Here is a 15,976-nt window from a genome sequence, read left to right on the forward strand (position 1 = left end):
CCCATTTATTTGTCTTTACTATCAGGATGGACTTAGGGATTTCTGTTTTTTCAGTGTTTTTTCAAGTTTTATTATGTATTGCTGTCCTTGGTAATTTTCGTGCTCCGGTTGTCCCAGATGTGGCCAGGGAGAGTCCCTTCAAGAAGGCTCCTACATCCCTGTAACATGCCTTCATGATTAAAAAAAAAAAAATTTATTGGGGCGCCTGGGTGGCGCAGTCGGTTAAGCGTCCGACTTCAGCCAGGTCACGATCTCGCGGTCCGTGAGTTCGAGCCCCGCGTCGGGCTCTGGGCTGATGGCTCGGAGCCTGGAGCCTGTTTCCGATTCTGTGTCTCCCTCTCTCTCTGCCCATCCCCCGTTCATGCTCTGTCTCTCTCTGTCCCAAAAATAAAAAATAAAAAATAAAAAATAAATTTATTTAAATGTTTGTTTATTTTTTTTTTTTTTTATTTATTTTTGGGACAGAGAGAGACAGAGCATGAACGGGGGAGGGGCAGAGAGAGAGGGAGACACAGAATCGGAAACAGGCTCCAGGCTCCGAGCCATCAGCCCAGAGCCCGACGCGGGGCTCGAACTCACGGACCGCGAGATCGTGACCTGGCTGAAGTCGGACGCTTAACCGACTGCGCCACCCAGGCGCCCCTAAATGTTTGTTTATTTTTGAGAGAGCGAGAGACAGAGTGTGAGCGGGGGAGGGGCAGAGAGATAGGGAGTCCCAGAATGTGAAGTAGGCTCCAGGCTGCGAGCTGTCAGCACAGAGCCCAATGCGGGGCTCAAACTCCTGTACCGAGAGATCATGACCTGAGCTGAAGTCGGACTCTTAACCAGCAGAGCCACCCAGGTGCCCCCTCCATCATTGTTTGAACAATTCCTTTTTCTTTAGTATAGTAAGATGTTCCAAGCCCAAATTGTTTCTACCCTGAGATCAGCCATTCCTCTAGTTCCAAAGAACTGGCTCTTTTTAGTGTGGCTTCTTTGAGACCAAATCTGAGTGGCAGGTGTATTCATTGCTAGTAGGGTATTTTCTGGTGAGCTAGGAACCATAGGCACATAAAATAGACACACAGCTACACACAAAAATGTATGTGTGCCCGTATGCATGCATATACACATACATATACAGCAATACCTCCATTTTCAATCTACTACTCCCCTATATTTTTATGTCAATAGTGCGAATCCTAAAATCAACACATTTGTTAATATGCTAAGACCTGGGACACCTGAGTGGTTCAGTGGGTTGGGTGTCCAAGTTTGGCTCAGGTCATGATCTTGTGGTTCGTGGGTTCAAACCCCATGTCGGGCTCTATGCTGACAGCTTGGATCCTGCAGCCTGCTTCAGATTCTGTGTCTCCCTCTTTCTGCCCTTCCCCCACTCGCACTCTGTCTCTGTCTCAAAAATAAATAAGCATTAAAAATTTTTTAAAAATTTTTTGATGTTTATTTATTTTTGAGACAGAGAGAGACAGCATGAGCAGACGAGGGGTAGAGAGAGAGACACACACAAAATCCGAAGCAGGCTCCAGGCTCTGAGCTGTCAGCACAGAGCCCAACGTAGGGCTCGAACTCACGAGCTGTGAGATCATTACCTGAGCCGAAGTCGGACGCCTAACCGACTGAGCCACCCAGGCACCCCAACATTAAAATTAAAAAAAAAAATTTTTTTTAACGTTTATTTATTTTTGGGACAGAGAGACAGAGCATGAACGGGGGAGGGGCAGAGAGAGAGGGAGACACAGAATCTGAAGCAGGCTCCAGGCTCTGAGCCATTAGCCCAGAGCCCGACGCGGGGCTCGAACTCACGGACCGCGAGATCGTGACCTGAGCTGAAGTTGGACGCTTAACCGACTGAGCCACCCAGGCACCCCTAAAATTTTTTTTAAAAAATGCTAAGTCCTGGGGCACCTGGGTGGCTCGGTTGAGTGTGTGACTCTTGATTTCAGTTCAGGTCATGATCCCAGGGTTGTGAGATTGAGCCCTACAGTGGGCTCTGCACTGAACGTGGAGCCTGCTGAAGATTATCCCTCCCCCCCACCCTCTTCCTTCCTCACAGGTGCTCTCTAAAATATTTTTTAAAACGCTAAGTCCTAAAATACCTCTAAAAATCACTTCAGAATTGCTTTTCTCAAACCACTACAAAAAACAAAACTACTGAAATGATGTCAGGATTTGTTTGCTGTTCCCTTGCCATCACCATCCTGAGCAAGACATAGTGGAACACACAAATGGGTGATTTATTCTACAGAAAGACACAAATATGGCCAGATGTTCCCACTGTTTATCTCAGAGGAAGCTGGGTTAGTTCAGGCTTTAGGGGCTTTGGATCTGTGCTGAGGGTTTCCCACCCAAAGGGGTGGCCCATTGAGAAAGGTGCAGCAATCGGGAAACACAAGAAGGTGGCCTTGGTCTCTCCAATGGAGTTGGGAGGGCTGGAAAGTGTATAGATCATGGAGCCCTGAGCCAGGACTCGGAATGGACATAAGACACCTGGAGAGCTAGGGAGAGCCCGAGGTGCACGGGCACTAAGAATGGAATGGAGTTCATGGCTAACTTCCACAGGGTGGCTGAGGATGAATGGTCAAAGGGTTAGGGAAAGGTAAATCCCATAAATGGAAAACTGGCCAGATGGGAATAAATTTCAATGGCAAGAAGATGCTTAAATGCCTTCTGTTACAGATTGAATTGCACCCCCCCCCACCCCAAATTTATACACTTAAGTCCTAACCCTCAGTGTGACTGTATTTGGGGATAGGGCCTACAGGGAGGTAATTAGGGTTAAATGAGGTCATAAACATCGGGCCCTCATCCCACAGGACTGATCTCGTAAGAAGGAGGCAGCAGCAATTTCTCTTTCACCACATGTGTGCAGAAGAAAGGCCATGGAACACTACCATCTTGTTTTGCTCACAGATTCAGCGGATCAGTAATTCGGAAAGGGCACAGCAGGGATGGCTTGTCTTTGCTTCACCATGTGTGAGACCTCGGCTGGGAACTTGAAGTCTGAGGTACCTTGAAAACTGTGGGGTTTGAGTCACCCTTGCACGCCTGATGCAGCTGGGAAGCTCGTGGGCTAGGACTGCTCACTGGAGCCCATACATGGAGCTTACCTGGCGTGGACATCCTGACCACACGGTGGCCTCCTGGTGGTGGGAACGTGTTTTTTTTTTCTTAATGTTTATGTATTTTTGAGAGATAGAGACAAAGCACCAGTTGGGGAGGGGCAGAGAAAGAGGCAGGGGCAGAATCCAGAGCGGGCTCCAGCCTCTGAGCTGTCAGCGCAGAGCCCGACATGGGGCTGGAACTCGTGAACCACGAGATCATGACCTGAGCCAAAGTCAGATGCTTAACTGACTGAGCCACCCAGGCACCCCAGTTGGGACTTCTTACACGGGTCATCTCAGGATTCCAAGCACACGTGTCCCTGTGAGCAAGGTGTAAACTGCATGGCCTCTTCCGGACCCGTGTTCACCCCGTTCGTTTTCCCTTGTTGGTCTCCAACTTTTGTGTCAATAATTGAGACAGATCAGCAACTATCCAAGTAAGTTGGGCCCTCTAGTCAGGAGTGCACTCACCCCCGAAGTTTTTCTGACACTCTGGGTGTAACTTCTGTAACTTCTGTCACTGCTGTGGCACTGCTAGGGAGGGAGCCTTTTCGTTCCCGGAGGTAGGGCAGAAGTGGCACTGTGTGAGCACCTCCTATGGTTCCTACTGCTGTGCTGTATTTCCTTTTGTATCCTTGTGGGGGCAGGTGAGCAGGAGCTGAGTGCGATGGCAGGAGCTCGCATGACTCAGTTTGTCAGTGACCTGGCATTTTCAGAGGGCTGCTGAAGAGTGTGTGGTTGGGGTCCATTTTTACTGAACTGCATTGGAATAGAGGAGCCTTAACATGTTTCCAAATGTAATGAATGTTCTGTTAAGAATTATATTCCTAGAGAGTCTGAACTATGCGCAATTGGCATGACGTATTTTCTACACTGGATTCAGGGGTAGGAACCTGGTTTCCTTGAGAACAAGAAGCTACCTACACAAGGATAGAAGCACAGGGAAAGGAGGATATGTGTAATAATGGGAGGGGGACAAAATAGCTGCCCAGGGACCGAAGCTGAGCTGTCCTGTCCAGGATAGCCACTGGCCAGCTACGTGTGGCAAATGAGCATGTGAAAGGAGGCCACAGCCAAATGAGATGTCCTGCAGATGTAAAAGAAACTGGATTTGGAAGTTATAGTTAGTATACAAAAAGCAAACAAAACATCTCATTAGTGGTTTTTCATACTGATGTGTTGAAATGGTAACATTTGGGATATGTAAGGACAGATATTAATTTCACCTGTTGCTTGCTTTTTATTTATTTTTTAAATGTATTTATTTATTTTGAGAGAAAGAGGGCATGCGTGGGGGAGGGACAGAGAGAGAATCCTAAGTAGGCTCTGTGCTGTCAGCCCAGAGCCCGATGTGGGGCTCGATCCCACCAACTGTGAGACCATGAACTGAGCCAAAACCAGAGTCAGACACTCAACCGACTGAGCCACCCAGGCACCCTTCTTCTTGCTTTTTAAATAGGACTATTACAATATTTAAATTTACCAATGTGGCTTGCATTTTTACTGGAGACTGCTGTTTTCTTTTTTTTTTTTTTTTAAATTTTTTTTTTTTTTCAACGTTTTTTATTTATTTTTGGGACAGAGAGAGACAGAGCATGAACGGGGGAGGGGCAGAGAGAGAGGGAGACACAGAATCGGAAACATGCTCCAGGCTCCGAGCCATCAGCCCAGAGCCTGACGCGGGGCTCGAACTCACAGACCGCGAGATCGTGACCTGGCTGAAGTCAGACGCTTAACCGACTGCGCCACCCAGGCGCCCCGCGAGACTGCTGTTTTCTTAAGTGGCTTTTAAGTGACTATGACATTCCAAAAACAAAACCAAAAAACTTTAAAAGAGAAGAGGCATTCCACAAGCATAGTGAGGACTATTGGAAGACTATTTAAAATACGCTCCCCCAAGGGAGAAATTTCAAGTTAACTGGAAGCTTATATCCCAGCATTGTGATTGGAAAATCAAGCCGACTGATATAACCCTGATGGCTGGTGACCAAATCCAGCCAATGTAACTTAAATATGGGCTCTAATGAGGATGGCAAGTCACCATTCCAAGTGTCATGGTTGTCAGAGAGGCTGCTGTTAGTGAATTCAGGACTCAGTTTAATACTATGGACCTTCAAGATATATTTTACAAAAAACAAAAGCTTTTTAAAAAACACTGGGAAAGGGACTCAATGAAAAACAGTCAAGAGAAGATTAACTTGTACATTTCTCAAGAGAGAGAAACCTTGCAAAACATAAGGTTCCAATGTGGAGGTGCTGTTGTTCAGAAGATGGTGGCTTAACAAAGGAAAAAAAATCTTCCTTTTTGTGAATCTTCAACATGTGTTTCTAATGCCTGTGAGTCACCTGTAGAGAAATTCATAGTCGCCTTGCACCATTCATAAGCACCCCAAAGAACGTAATGTGCAATAATGATAGATTCTGCGTGTGGTTCCTGCATATGAAAAGCATTTGTTGGGTTTCTCACCACTTTGCAAACCTCTGGTTTGGAATAGTGTGAATCCTTGGACAGAAGCCATCCCCAGATCCACTACATTCCCCCACGCCCCCCATTTTTCTCTTTTGTAGGTTCTCTGATGTAGCATTAGCGGTCACTCATGACTGGAGGTCCTCAACTCCACACTTCCTACCACTGTTTGGACGGGCCGATATCCGGGGACGGATGACCTAGAGCTCGGTATTCCCACGATCATTTCCGTCATTCCTCTCTAAGGGTGCGGGAAGGCTTGCTTGTGCATATATTTGTATTGTTTCCGTTAGGAATGAGGGGGCCAAGTTTGGTAAGGGATGAGCTATGACTTAAGGCTTTTCCAGGTCCGAGCAAATGTGAGGCGGGCCTACCCAGTATGAGTTCTCTGGTGCTTGGTGAGGGACGAGCTGTGTGTGAAGGCCTTGCCGCAGTCCCTGCACTCATATGGCTTCTCTCCCGTGTGGATCCGCCGGTGCTGCGTGAGGTGGGTGCTCTGCCTGAACGATTTCCCACAGTCCTGACACTCGTAGGGCTTCTCCCCGGTGTGTGTGCGCTCGTGCTGGCTGAGCGACGAGCTGTGACTGAAGGATTTTCCGCACTCATTGCAGCCGTAGGGCTTTTCCTTGGTGTGGATCCTCTGGTGTTCCACGAGAAGGGAGCTCTGGCTGAAGGCCCTGCCGCACGCGTTACACTCGTACGGCTTCTCGCCCGTGTGCGTCCTCTGGTGCTGCACGAGCGGGGCCAGCTGGCTGAAGGCCCGGCCGCACTCGCGGCACTCGTAGGGCTTCTCGCCCGTGTGGATGCGCTGGTGCTTGGTCAGGGACGAGCTGTGGCCGAAGGCCTTGCCGCAGTCGCCGCACTCGTACGGCCTCTCCCCGGTGTGGACCCTCTGGTGCTGGGTGAGGTGCGTGCTCTGGCGGAAGGCCTTGCCGCACTGGCCGCACTCGTACGGCTTCTCCCCGGTGTGCGTGCGCTCGTGCTGGCTGAGGGACGAGCTGTGGCTGAAGGTCTTCCCGCACTCGTTGCAGCCGTAGGGCCGCTCGCCCGTGTGGATCCTGCGGTGCTCGGTGAGCAGCGTGCTCTGGCTGAAGGCCTTGCCGCAGTCGCCGCACTCGTACGGCCGCTCGCCCGTGTGCGTCCTCTGGTGCTGCACGAGCGGTGTGATCTGCGTGAAGGCCTTGCCGCACTCCAGGCACTCGTAGGGCTTCTCGCCCGTGTGGATGCGCTGGTGCTTGGTCAGGGACGAGCTGTGGCCGAAGGCCTTGCCGCAGTCCCCGCAGCGGTACGGCCTCTCCCCGGTGTGGACCCGCACGTGCTGGCTGAGGTGGATGCTCTGGCGGAAGGCCTTGCCGCACTCGCCGCACTCGTACGGCTTCTCCCCGGTGTGCGTGCGCTCGTGCTGGCTGAAGGACGAGCGGAAGCTGAAGGCCTTGCCGCACTCGCCGCACTCGTACGGCTTCTCGCCCGTGTGGGTCCTCTGGTGCTGGACCAGCGGGGCGATCTGGTTGAAGGTCTTCCCACACTGGGGGCACCGGTAAGGTTTCTCGCCGGTGTGGATCCTCTGGTGTTTGGTGAGCGCCGAGCTGTTTCGGAAGCCTTTCCCGCATTCGGGACACTCGTAAGGCCTCTCTCCCGTGTGCGTTCGGTGGTGCTCGAGGAGTGCCGAGCTGTGACCGAAGGCCTTGCCGCACGCCTGACACTCGTAGGGCTTCGCTTTTGCGTGTGTTTTCTGCTCGGCGTGGAGCCCTGGGTCTGGCTTCCCCCTCCCGCCGCGCGTCCCCGGCACGTGGAGGCCTTGCCTTTCTGGAGTCATCGGCTGAGTTGGGAAGCGGGGGCTCAGACTGAAGTTTCTCCCAAACCCATCCCCCTGCTGCTGCTGCTGCTGCTGCTGCTGCATGGGTGTCTTCACCACATGGCTCTCTCGACTCTGTCCGCGGCAGCCCTCTGCATCGTCACCCTCTGAGTACCACAGACTATCCCACAGGAACCTTTCTGCCAGGGCACTGGTACGTATTCCTTCAGTGATGTCTTGAGTTGGGGTGGACACTTTGGTTTGGGGTCTGGTTTCCAAATCTGGAAGAAAAAAAACCCCGGAAATGTTCCTTAATTTCTGTTTGGGGGGAAGGGTTTGGGTTGGGTGGGTGGATGGATGGAAGGATAAAACTGATGGTTTCGGGGGAGCCTCAGTCAGTTGTGTCCGACTTCGGCTCAGGTCATGATCTCACGGCCGGTGAGTTTGAGCCCGCCTGGGGCTCTGTGCTGACAGCTCAGAGCCTGGAGCCTGCTTCAGATTCTGTGTCTCCCTCTCTCTCTGCCCCTACCCCGCTCATGCTCTGTCTCTCTCTCTCAAAAAAAAAAAAACAAAAACGCACATTAAAAAAAACCTGATGGTTTTGAAAGGCTCAAGGCACAAGTGACTTTAACCATTTAAAAATACAGTTTTGCAAATCAGGGAAGGAATGCAAGCAGGAGAGGAAGCTCTGAGAGCGGTCAGGGGTGGGGTAGCTGGCACAGGGGCCTGAGTGGGGCTTGCAAGGGGAACACAGAGAACGAGGCAGGGAGGCAATGCGAGGCAGACAGAGGGCATCCAGGAAGCTGTGGACAGACGCCCCAGGCTGGAAGGAGCGGAGCGATGGCCAGGCCGCAGCGAAAGCAGCCTCCCGTGGCACCAGGTGGCAACGGAGGAAGAGCCGTCTCCCAGGTGAAGGACCACCCGGCCCAGCTCTCCCACTGACAAGGTCCGCTTTCTGCCTGGCGGTCTCTGGCTGCTGTTCCACCTGCCCCTGATGTGAAGAAACGCATCAGCTCCCCCGGACTGGAGGCCGCTGAGAGGCGCATCGCCGGAGGATGGCTAAATGACCGAGCTGTCTGGGAGGACTTGGATCTGGTCTGCTGGGTCCCTCTCACCATCTGAGAGTTCCCGGAGGGCAGGCCTTCTGTCCACCTGGGTCACCCCTGCACCCACGCCTTCAGCTGAGGCCAGCAGACACGGGGGACGAACAAACAAACGTACCCCGCCCCGCTCCTTGCTGGCAGGACTTCCTGCCCCGGTACCCAGCCCCTTCTGCACAGCCGAGCCCTCGCGCACGCCGCCCCCACCCCAACACCGGACTGGCCTGAAGGTGCGATATGGGCACTGTGCCCATTTAGGTTATGCTCCAGTGAGGTGTTGAGGGAGAAAAAAAAGAGGGGCCAAGCCAGGTGTGGCTGGCAAAATAGAGGCTCCCAAAGATCTCTGTGTTCTAATTCCTGGAACCGGTGAGGAACGGAGGCTGCTAACCCTTGCACATTAGCTAGTCCTCTGAGATTACCCCGGGTGGTCCCAAGGCAACCACAAGGGTTCTGGAATGTGCGAGAAAGGCAGGAAGGCCAGGGCCAGAGGGACATAAGACCTGAGGGCCGTGCTCAGTTGAGAGACGGACGAGGCCATGCTCAGCTGGGAGACGGACGGACAAGGAATGTGAGCACCTCTGGAAGCTGGAAAGTGAAAGGAGCTGGGTTCTCTGCAGGCCCCACGGGAGGAGTGCTGCCCTGCTGACACCTGGAATGTAGCACAGAGATGCCCACTTCGGACTTCTGACCTCTAGACTGTAAGATAATGTGCGTTGCTTTAAGCCATGAGGTTTGTGGCAATTTGTTAGAGGAGCCATACGAAGCTAATATTCTAGGTAAGGGCTGGTTACCCCTTTTGCCGGGGAGACTCTGTCCTGACCCCCTCCCACACGCCGGCCATTCTTTCTGGGCCCTGGCGATGGGCCGTTGCTTAAACAGGGTCAGGGCCTGACACCAGGGGAGACTGCCTGCCAGTGGGCAGGATAGCCTCACTGCCCAAAGAGTCGGTATCGGTCTCAGGAGCTGGATAAGGTGTATGAAGAGCAGAGCCCCACAGGCACATGGAAAAGCCCAGACTGGATCCATGGGCCCACGGATACATGAGTCATAAATGCTTCTGTGGTTTAAACTGCTGAGGCCGCCGAGTTTGTTACGCATTAAGAGTAGGCTGCTGCCCACCCTGGTGCCTTTGCACTTGCTGTTCCTGCTGCCCAGAACTCTGTCCTCCCAGCTTGTTTCATGGCTGCACTGTTCTCATGACTCAGGCTTCAGCCACATGTCGCCTCATCTCTGCTCAGGTCCTCCCCACAACCCTGGCCTCTGCCTCATGACCTCCTTCACTTCCTCAGCACTCATCATGTGCCGTGAGCATCTTGTGCAGTTATTGCTTTACCTATCGTGTGCCCCTTCCCTCACCAAGAACGTAAATTCAGTGAAGATGAGGGCTTGGTCTCAGCCACAGCAGAACAGGTGCTTGGTGCACATTTACTAAAAGACTGAGTAGTGGGGCGCCTGGGTGGTTCAGTCAGTTAAGCGTCCGACTTTGGCTCAGGTCATGATCTAGTGGTCTGTGAGTTTGGGCCCCGCGTCGGGCTCTGTGCAGACTGCTCAGAGCCTGGAGCCTGCTTTGGAGTCTGTGTCTCCCTCTCTCTCTCTGCCCCCTTCCCCACTCACACTCTGTCTCTGTTTCTCTCTCAAAAATAAACATAAAAAAAAATTTAAAACAACTGAACAGTCAATTTGCTCTGAAGAATGTGAGAGCAGACATGGAGAGTGCCCGGGGCGTGACTGGGGCCCTCCCAGCCCTGCAAGGCTCTCCCCTCACTGCGCACACGCCTCTGGGAACCCCGTCGTCTACCGCTCATGGTTCCTCCTGCTCCAGCAGGGAGACAACATCCAGCTTCGGGAGCCAGCATCTTGCCCAAGGGGAGACCCGCAGAGTACACATTTGTGTTCCCCGCCCCTTCCCGCCCCTCCATCCGCTCCACCTTCAGTCTTCCTAGACCCAATCGGATGCAGGTCCCAGAGGCCACAGTTGTAGCCCCCTTAGGACCCCCACCCCTGGCTGTGGGAGGATGTGTGACCCAGCCCGGGCCAATCAGGCTCTGCTGCTTCTCCTGCCCGCCCTGGCAACAGTGACCAGTGTGGAGGGGACCTGGCCACCACACCAAGACAACCCAGGGGCCTTCCATGGGTGCCCAGGACACAGGCCTGGTCTTTTCCGCTGGTCTCAGACATGGAAGAGGCACCTGGGCAGCTCTCTTCTTACCATCAGAGGGGCCCACCTGCAAATGGAGGCAGAGGGAGGTAGAGGGAGGAGGTGGGGAGGGAGGGGGCTCCTGACAGCACCACAGGAAGACTCAGGTAGGTCTACCTTGGCACCCACTCTTCCCCTCTTACCTCATGATTTTCTGCTTCTAGCATTTTCAGTGGGATCTGCAACATGCAACCAAACATCGGGTCTCTAAAGCCCAAAACTCATTCTAGGTGTTTGCTTTTATGGCCTAGAACTATCTCAACTTTTGACCCAGAAGAACCAGAATCTGTGCTGGGGGCAGACCAGCGGGGGCTCGAGTGTAGCCTTACCCACGGAGACCAGGAGCCTGAAGGTCTCCAGCATCACATCGCGGTACAGGGTCCTCTGGGCGGGCTCCAGCTGCCCCCACTCCTCCTGGGTGAAGTCCACAACCACGTCCTCAAAGGTCACTTGCTCCTGAAACATCACACGCAAATGTCCTCACCCAGGCCAAGCCCGGCGATAGCTGCTACCGTGAGCAGTTGGTGAACAGAGACATGAGCCAGGCTGATTTTTCTCAGGTCTGAGGATTTGGGCCAGGTTTTCCCGTGGGACTGGGGGGTTCTGCTGGAGGAAAGGGGGTCTGAGGAGAGAAGAGGACATAACCCAGTCGTGCAGACACAGGATCCCCGAGATGCCATAATGGTGGTGACTGAGAGAGGGGTATGAAGGAGCCCCGGGGGGGGGGGGGGTGCTGAAAGCCTCCCACGCATCAACCAGAATGTCCACTAGTGTCCATACCTGTAGTCACCAAGCTGCACACTCCTGTAAATCTACACTGTGCATTAACCATAGCTGAATACAAAGTGGGGCTGGGAAGACAGAAAACGGCCAATGCGGTGATGGGAACAAGCAAATGAACCGGATGTGGGGTCTCCAGTGACAGGACCCCTGGAGACTGTTTCCTACTCTTTAATTTTGGACCTTTGAACACTGGGGTAAAAACACGATCCTCAAGGAGAAAGGCTGATGGTGGGTTCTGGGGGTGTGGGGCAGTTCTGGGGGCATTTCCCATCATGATCACACCTGCACGGGTTTTCTGAAATTCCCACACAAGGCCAGTTTCTTCCACGACTGGATGGAGAATTGATGACTTTCTTGAAGGGACGTGAGGGTCAGGGGCAGACATCCTCCACAAAGGTAGCTTCCATCTCACCAAATCACGTGCTATGGATGGCCGGGGAGCAGAGGAAAAGTCCAGGGCCTTCGCGTATCACTGCCCCATGTGAGGGGGGTGAGGGACACAGGGTGCCCAAATACTGGATCCTGGCCCACCTGGCAGCATCTGTCTCTGCTAAAGCTTCTCTTCCCAAAGGAAGGGAGCTGTGGGGCATGAACTAGGCATCTGGGGTGGGGGGTGGCACTGTCAAGACCCGGCCCTGCACCCAGACGATAGGGCTTCAAACTCCAAACCCAGGTACATCCTTTAATGTTTACTTATTTTTGAGAGAGAGCGCAAAAGACAGAGTGTGAGCGGGGGAGGGGCAGAGAGAGAGGGAGACACAGAATCCGAAGCAGGCTCCAGGCTCCGAGCTGTCAGCACAGAGCCCGACATGGGGCTTGAAACCACGAACCGCGAGATCATGACCTGAGCCAAAGTTGGACACTCAATTGACTGAGCTACCCAGGCGCCCCTCAGGTATATCTTTTAAAGTGCTCAGTGCCTTCCTGCCTTCATCCGTAAGTTGGTGAGGACATCCTGAGAGGGCTGTTGGAAGGAGTGAAGGAATTGACATGATGCATTTACCCCAGGCCTGGCACACAGTGTGTGAGCTACCATGCAGACAGGCATGCCGGAAGACTTGGAAGTTTTAACTTTCTTTTGCCAATTTCCCTATTTCCCCCACATTTTCCAGACTCAGTAGGTCTCAGTGGTTATCTGCAGAGACTTACTGAATACAGGGTCACTGTTCTGGGCACCACAGATGCCATGGAAACGAGACACGCGCCTGGCCTCATGGTACCTGTGTGCTAGCTGCAGGGTCAGGGAGCTGGCCAAAACTCAAATCCCAGGAGGGGTTAGTGCTCCAGTGAAAATGGGAGGGGCGCTTCTGGGGCAGCCGTGCAGATGTCTGCAAGGGCCACGAAGGCAGCAAGACACATGCTGAGCACTGGAGGCCCCACTGGGGGCAGGGGGTCTGAGGCCGGGCTCAGCCACTCCCAGCAGCGGGGCCTCAGGGTTGTGACTTGTGTCCGTGCCTGTTTCCTCACTGCCACCTCATGGGGCTGATGTCGGGGTAGAATAGGGTGAAATGTGTCCAGCGCTGACCACAGGGTTTGGCACCTTTACTGTTCCACCCGTTCACTGAGTGCCTACTGTGCGCTGGGCCTTTGCGTGTGACAAAAATGGTCAGAACTGCTTCCCAAGGCCCTAGGCCCCATACAAGAGGCCTAGGAGACTCTGTTCGCCGTCTTCCCATTACCTGTGTGTGCCTGCCCTTCATGGAAATGCTTGGCGTGGTTCCACCTCTAGGCCTTTGCTCATGCTGTTCCCCTGCCTGGAACATGATTCCTGTGGGCCTTGACCTCACTGCCCCTTCCCCTGCAGGTCTCTGTTTGGGGGCCACTTCACAGGGAGGCCTTCTGGGCTATGCTGGTTAATGCCTGGTGCCCAGCCCATCTTCTTCTGGACCTCATTTCTCTGCACGTCACTTGGCACATTTACGTTCCTCACAGGGACTGTGACCCCATGGGGATGGTGAAGATTTGCTCCTCTTGTCTGTTCTTGCACCTGCAATTTCTAGAACAGGGCCTGGGAGGCACCTAGTCCATGGCAGGTGCTAAATAACTGTTGCCTAAGGGACTGGATGGAGACAGTGAGTTGAGAAAGTGCCAGACACATCAGTGGGATGGATGCTGTCTGCCAGAGTAGAACGGGGCAGTTGAGGGACTCAGGGAGATCCCCTCTGAGGCGGTGAGGTGTGAGAACCTCAAGAGGATGACTCTGGACAAAGCACATTCCTGGCAGGGTGCAGAGTAAGGGCGAAGGCCCTGAGAGCAGAATGAGTCTGGCAGGACCTGAGAGGCCTGAGTGTGAGGGTGGTGGTGTACTCACCGGGGCCCCGGCAGTGAGGAGCCCAGCAGTCATTCCCTCCTCCTCTGGCCTCTTCCAGGAACAGCCAGCTCCTCTGCAGGCGGTTCTGGGGAGAGAAGGGAGGCAAGAGACCGGGCAAGTGCCTGTGGTGGCCAGAAACGCCACACCCTGGCATGTGCGTGTGGGAAGGAGGGGCTGTGGCTGTGGGAGCCTGGAGCCCTGCACCCGGGCCAAACCCAACAGTAGTGAAACCTCAGCTTGGCATTTTCCCGGCACCTACTGTGTGCCCAGGGCTATTCCAGGCGTTGTTGACAGATGACCTCGAATTTTCCTACTCCACTTCACAAATAGGAAAAGTGAGGGCCACGGCGGGCAAGGAGCACACCCCCAGTTGCCCAATAGGGTGATGACTATTCCTGTTACCATGACAGAAAGCTAGACAGTTATGGGGTCTTTGGGCATTGTGTGCCTCAGTTTTCCTCTCCCATAAAATGGGAGTGGTGACCTAACAGAGGTTATAGAAATTAATGTGTGGAAAGGGCTGAACATGGAGCCTGGCAGGCAGCAGGATGCACAAGTGAACACAAGAAGTATACACTACTGGTGCTGGAAAGAAAGCCTCTTGCTTCAGTGAGCATCTACTTTGCTCGACATGCAGGCCCTGTTGATGGTGGTTCACAAACTCATCTCTGGCTCAGTGCCCCAAATGAAACTCAGGCCAAAGGCAGTATGCATTTCCCTGGTCCCTCTGAACCTTTCCTTCATGACTCTGATTCTGTCTCATCCCACTTGTGCCCTGTGGTCTTCACAGCAGTTTCCAAGATGGCAGTTATCTTGTTCAGTGATGTGTTGATGGGGTTCTTATCATCTCCCTGACTCCCCTGGAGACTCTGGGGGTCGAGACAATGTTGCGGGCTCTTGGATATAGGCTAGGACCTCGCCCTTAGAGCATCTAAACATGTGCTCGCTGAATTAATAAAGGAGACTGGATGGTCCCTACCTTGAAGTCAGTGCTCAATAAGATTTTAATATAAGGAGTCTGTTTTCTGGGTCCCAGGCGGCTGGGATTAAAGTCTTATGCTTTTGGTCTCCCTCATCATCATCATCCTGAGAAGCCCCTCAGCAAGGTGAAGCTCCAGAGGTGACAGTGGGGCCTCAGCCTTCCCCACCCTCCGAACCCTGAACATCCCACCCAAGCAAGGGAGGGATGCAGGCCAGGTTGGCTCCAGTCTCTGAAGGATCGGGCCCGCTAGGATCTCTGATTGTTACCCCGAAGCCGGAGGGTCCCACCTCTTTTGCCAAAGCCAGGTCCCCACCCTGGCCCCAACTCCTCCTCTCGGACCCGGAGACACCCCCACCCCCACCCCCAAACCGGGCCCCGCCCACTCGGTCCCGCCCCCACCGCCCCCGAAGCGACCCGCCCCGGGCCCAAAGCAGGAAAAGGGACTCTACGCAGACGCACGCGGTAAGACCCCTGGATGCCCTCCCGTCTCGGCCTCCTCCGTTCCAGCGACCCCAGTCCCACTTACCAGCCGGACCGCAAGACAAAGGCCGCAGCCGCCACCAGCAGGGTCTGCGCCTGCGCAGGCGAACGCCCAACTACATCTCCCAGAGGGTGGCGCGCGCACTTCCGGTCGTTTCCTTGCTCGGCCGGCCTCCTCCCTGGGCCCTGGCTGCTGAGCTCGGAGTCCGAGTTCGGCCGCGCGGACCCCGCCGGCCTTAGTCTCGCCTCCCTGCCCCAAAGCTCTCCTACGCCGTATTCCCTTGTCTGGTGGCCGGACAAATGCCACGGCCGCCGTTGGCCGGGACTGCGCCTGCGCAGGCGGGCGCTGAACTACAACTCCCAGAGGGCCACGGGCAGGTTCCGTGCGCTTCTGCCCCACCCGTCGTCGCGCGGGACCGGACCCGAGTTCTAGTTTCGACGCCCGTACTTATGGCGCCCTCACGAGTGTCCACTCCGTGCGGGCTGTGTCGTGAGCCCCGCGAACGTCGCCCCCGCACTCTTACAGCGGGGACTGGCCCGGGACTAGTTTAGACAGAGTGGTCAGGGGGGTCGGGGATGCTGAGCAAAGGCTGCGGGAAGAGCCTGGGGAGCAGTCTCCGGACCGGGGGCACAGCCGCGCTAAGGCCGCGGCGGAGAGGCCAGTGAGGAGGCATTGTGAGCGTCCAGGTGAGTCCCCTCGGAGTAGCGACACACTGCTTTCATATTGGAAATTGTGCCGTAAACTTTATTGTTGTAAAAC

At 54.2% G+C, this 15,976-nt stretch overlaps 1 protein-coding gene across 2 annotated transcripts; it reads right to left on the minus strand.

The window, feature by feature from the left end:
• Window positions 1-5,177: 5,177 nt before the first annotated feature.
• Window positions 5,178-15,516, minus strand: ZNF135 (zinc finger protein 135). Of its 2 annotated transcripts, XM_060652454.3 has the most exons (4): window positions 15,263-15,516; window positions 13,755-13,839; window positions 10,990-11,116; window positions 5,178-7,644 (listed from the first exon to the last, which is right to left on the minus strand). In XM_060652454.3, exons 2-4 carry the CDS (start codon window positions 13,785-13,787, stop codon window positions 5,939-5,941), a joined length of 1,866 nt encoding a protein of 621 aa, XP_060508437.3. In that variant the 5' UTR covers window positions 13,788-13,839; window positions 15,263-15,516; the 3' UTR covers window positions 5,178-5,938. The 2 variants fall into 2 exon arrangements, with proteins under 2 accessions (XP_060508437.3, XP_060508436.3); XM_060652453.3 differs by lacking the exon at window positions 15,263-15,516 and having other exon boundaries at window positions 13,755-15,082.
• Between the last annotated feature and the right edge of the window lie 460 nt (window positions 15,517-15,976).

The sequence above is a fragment of the Panthera onca genome, chromosome E2 (genome assembly GCF_046562875.1).
Source record: "Panthera onca isolate mPanOnc1 chromosome E2, mPanOnc1 haplotype 2, whole genome shotgun sequence".
Taxonomy (NCBI): Eukaryota; Metazoa; Chordata; class Mammalia; order Carnivora; family Felidae; genus Panthera; species Panthera onca.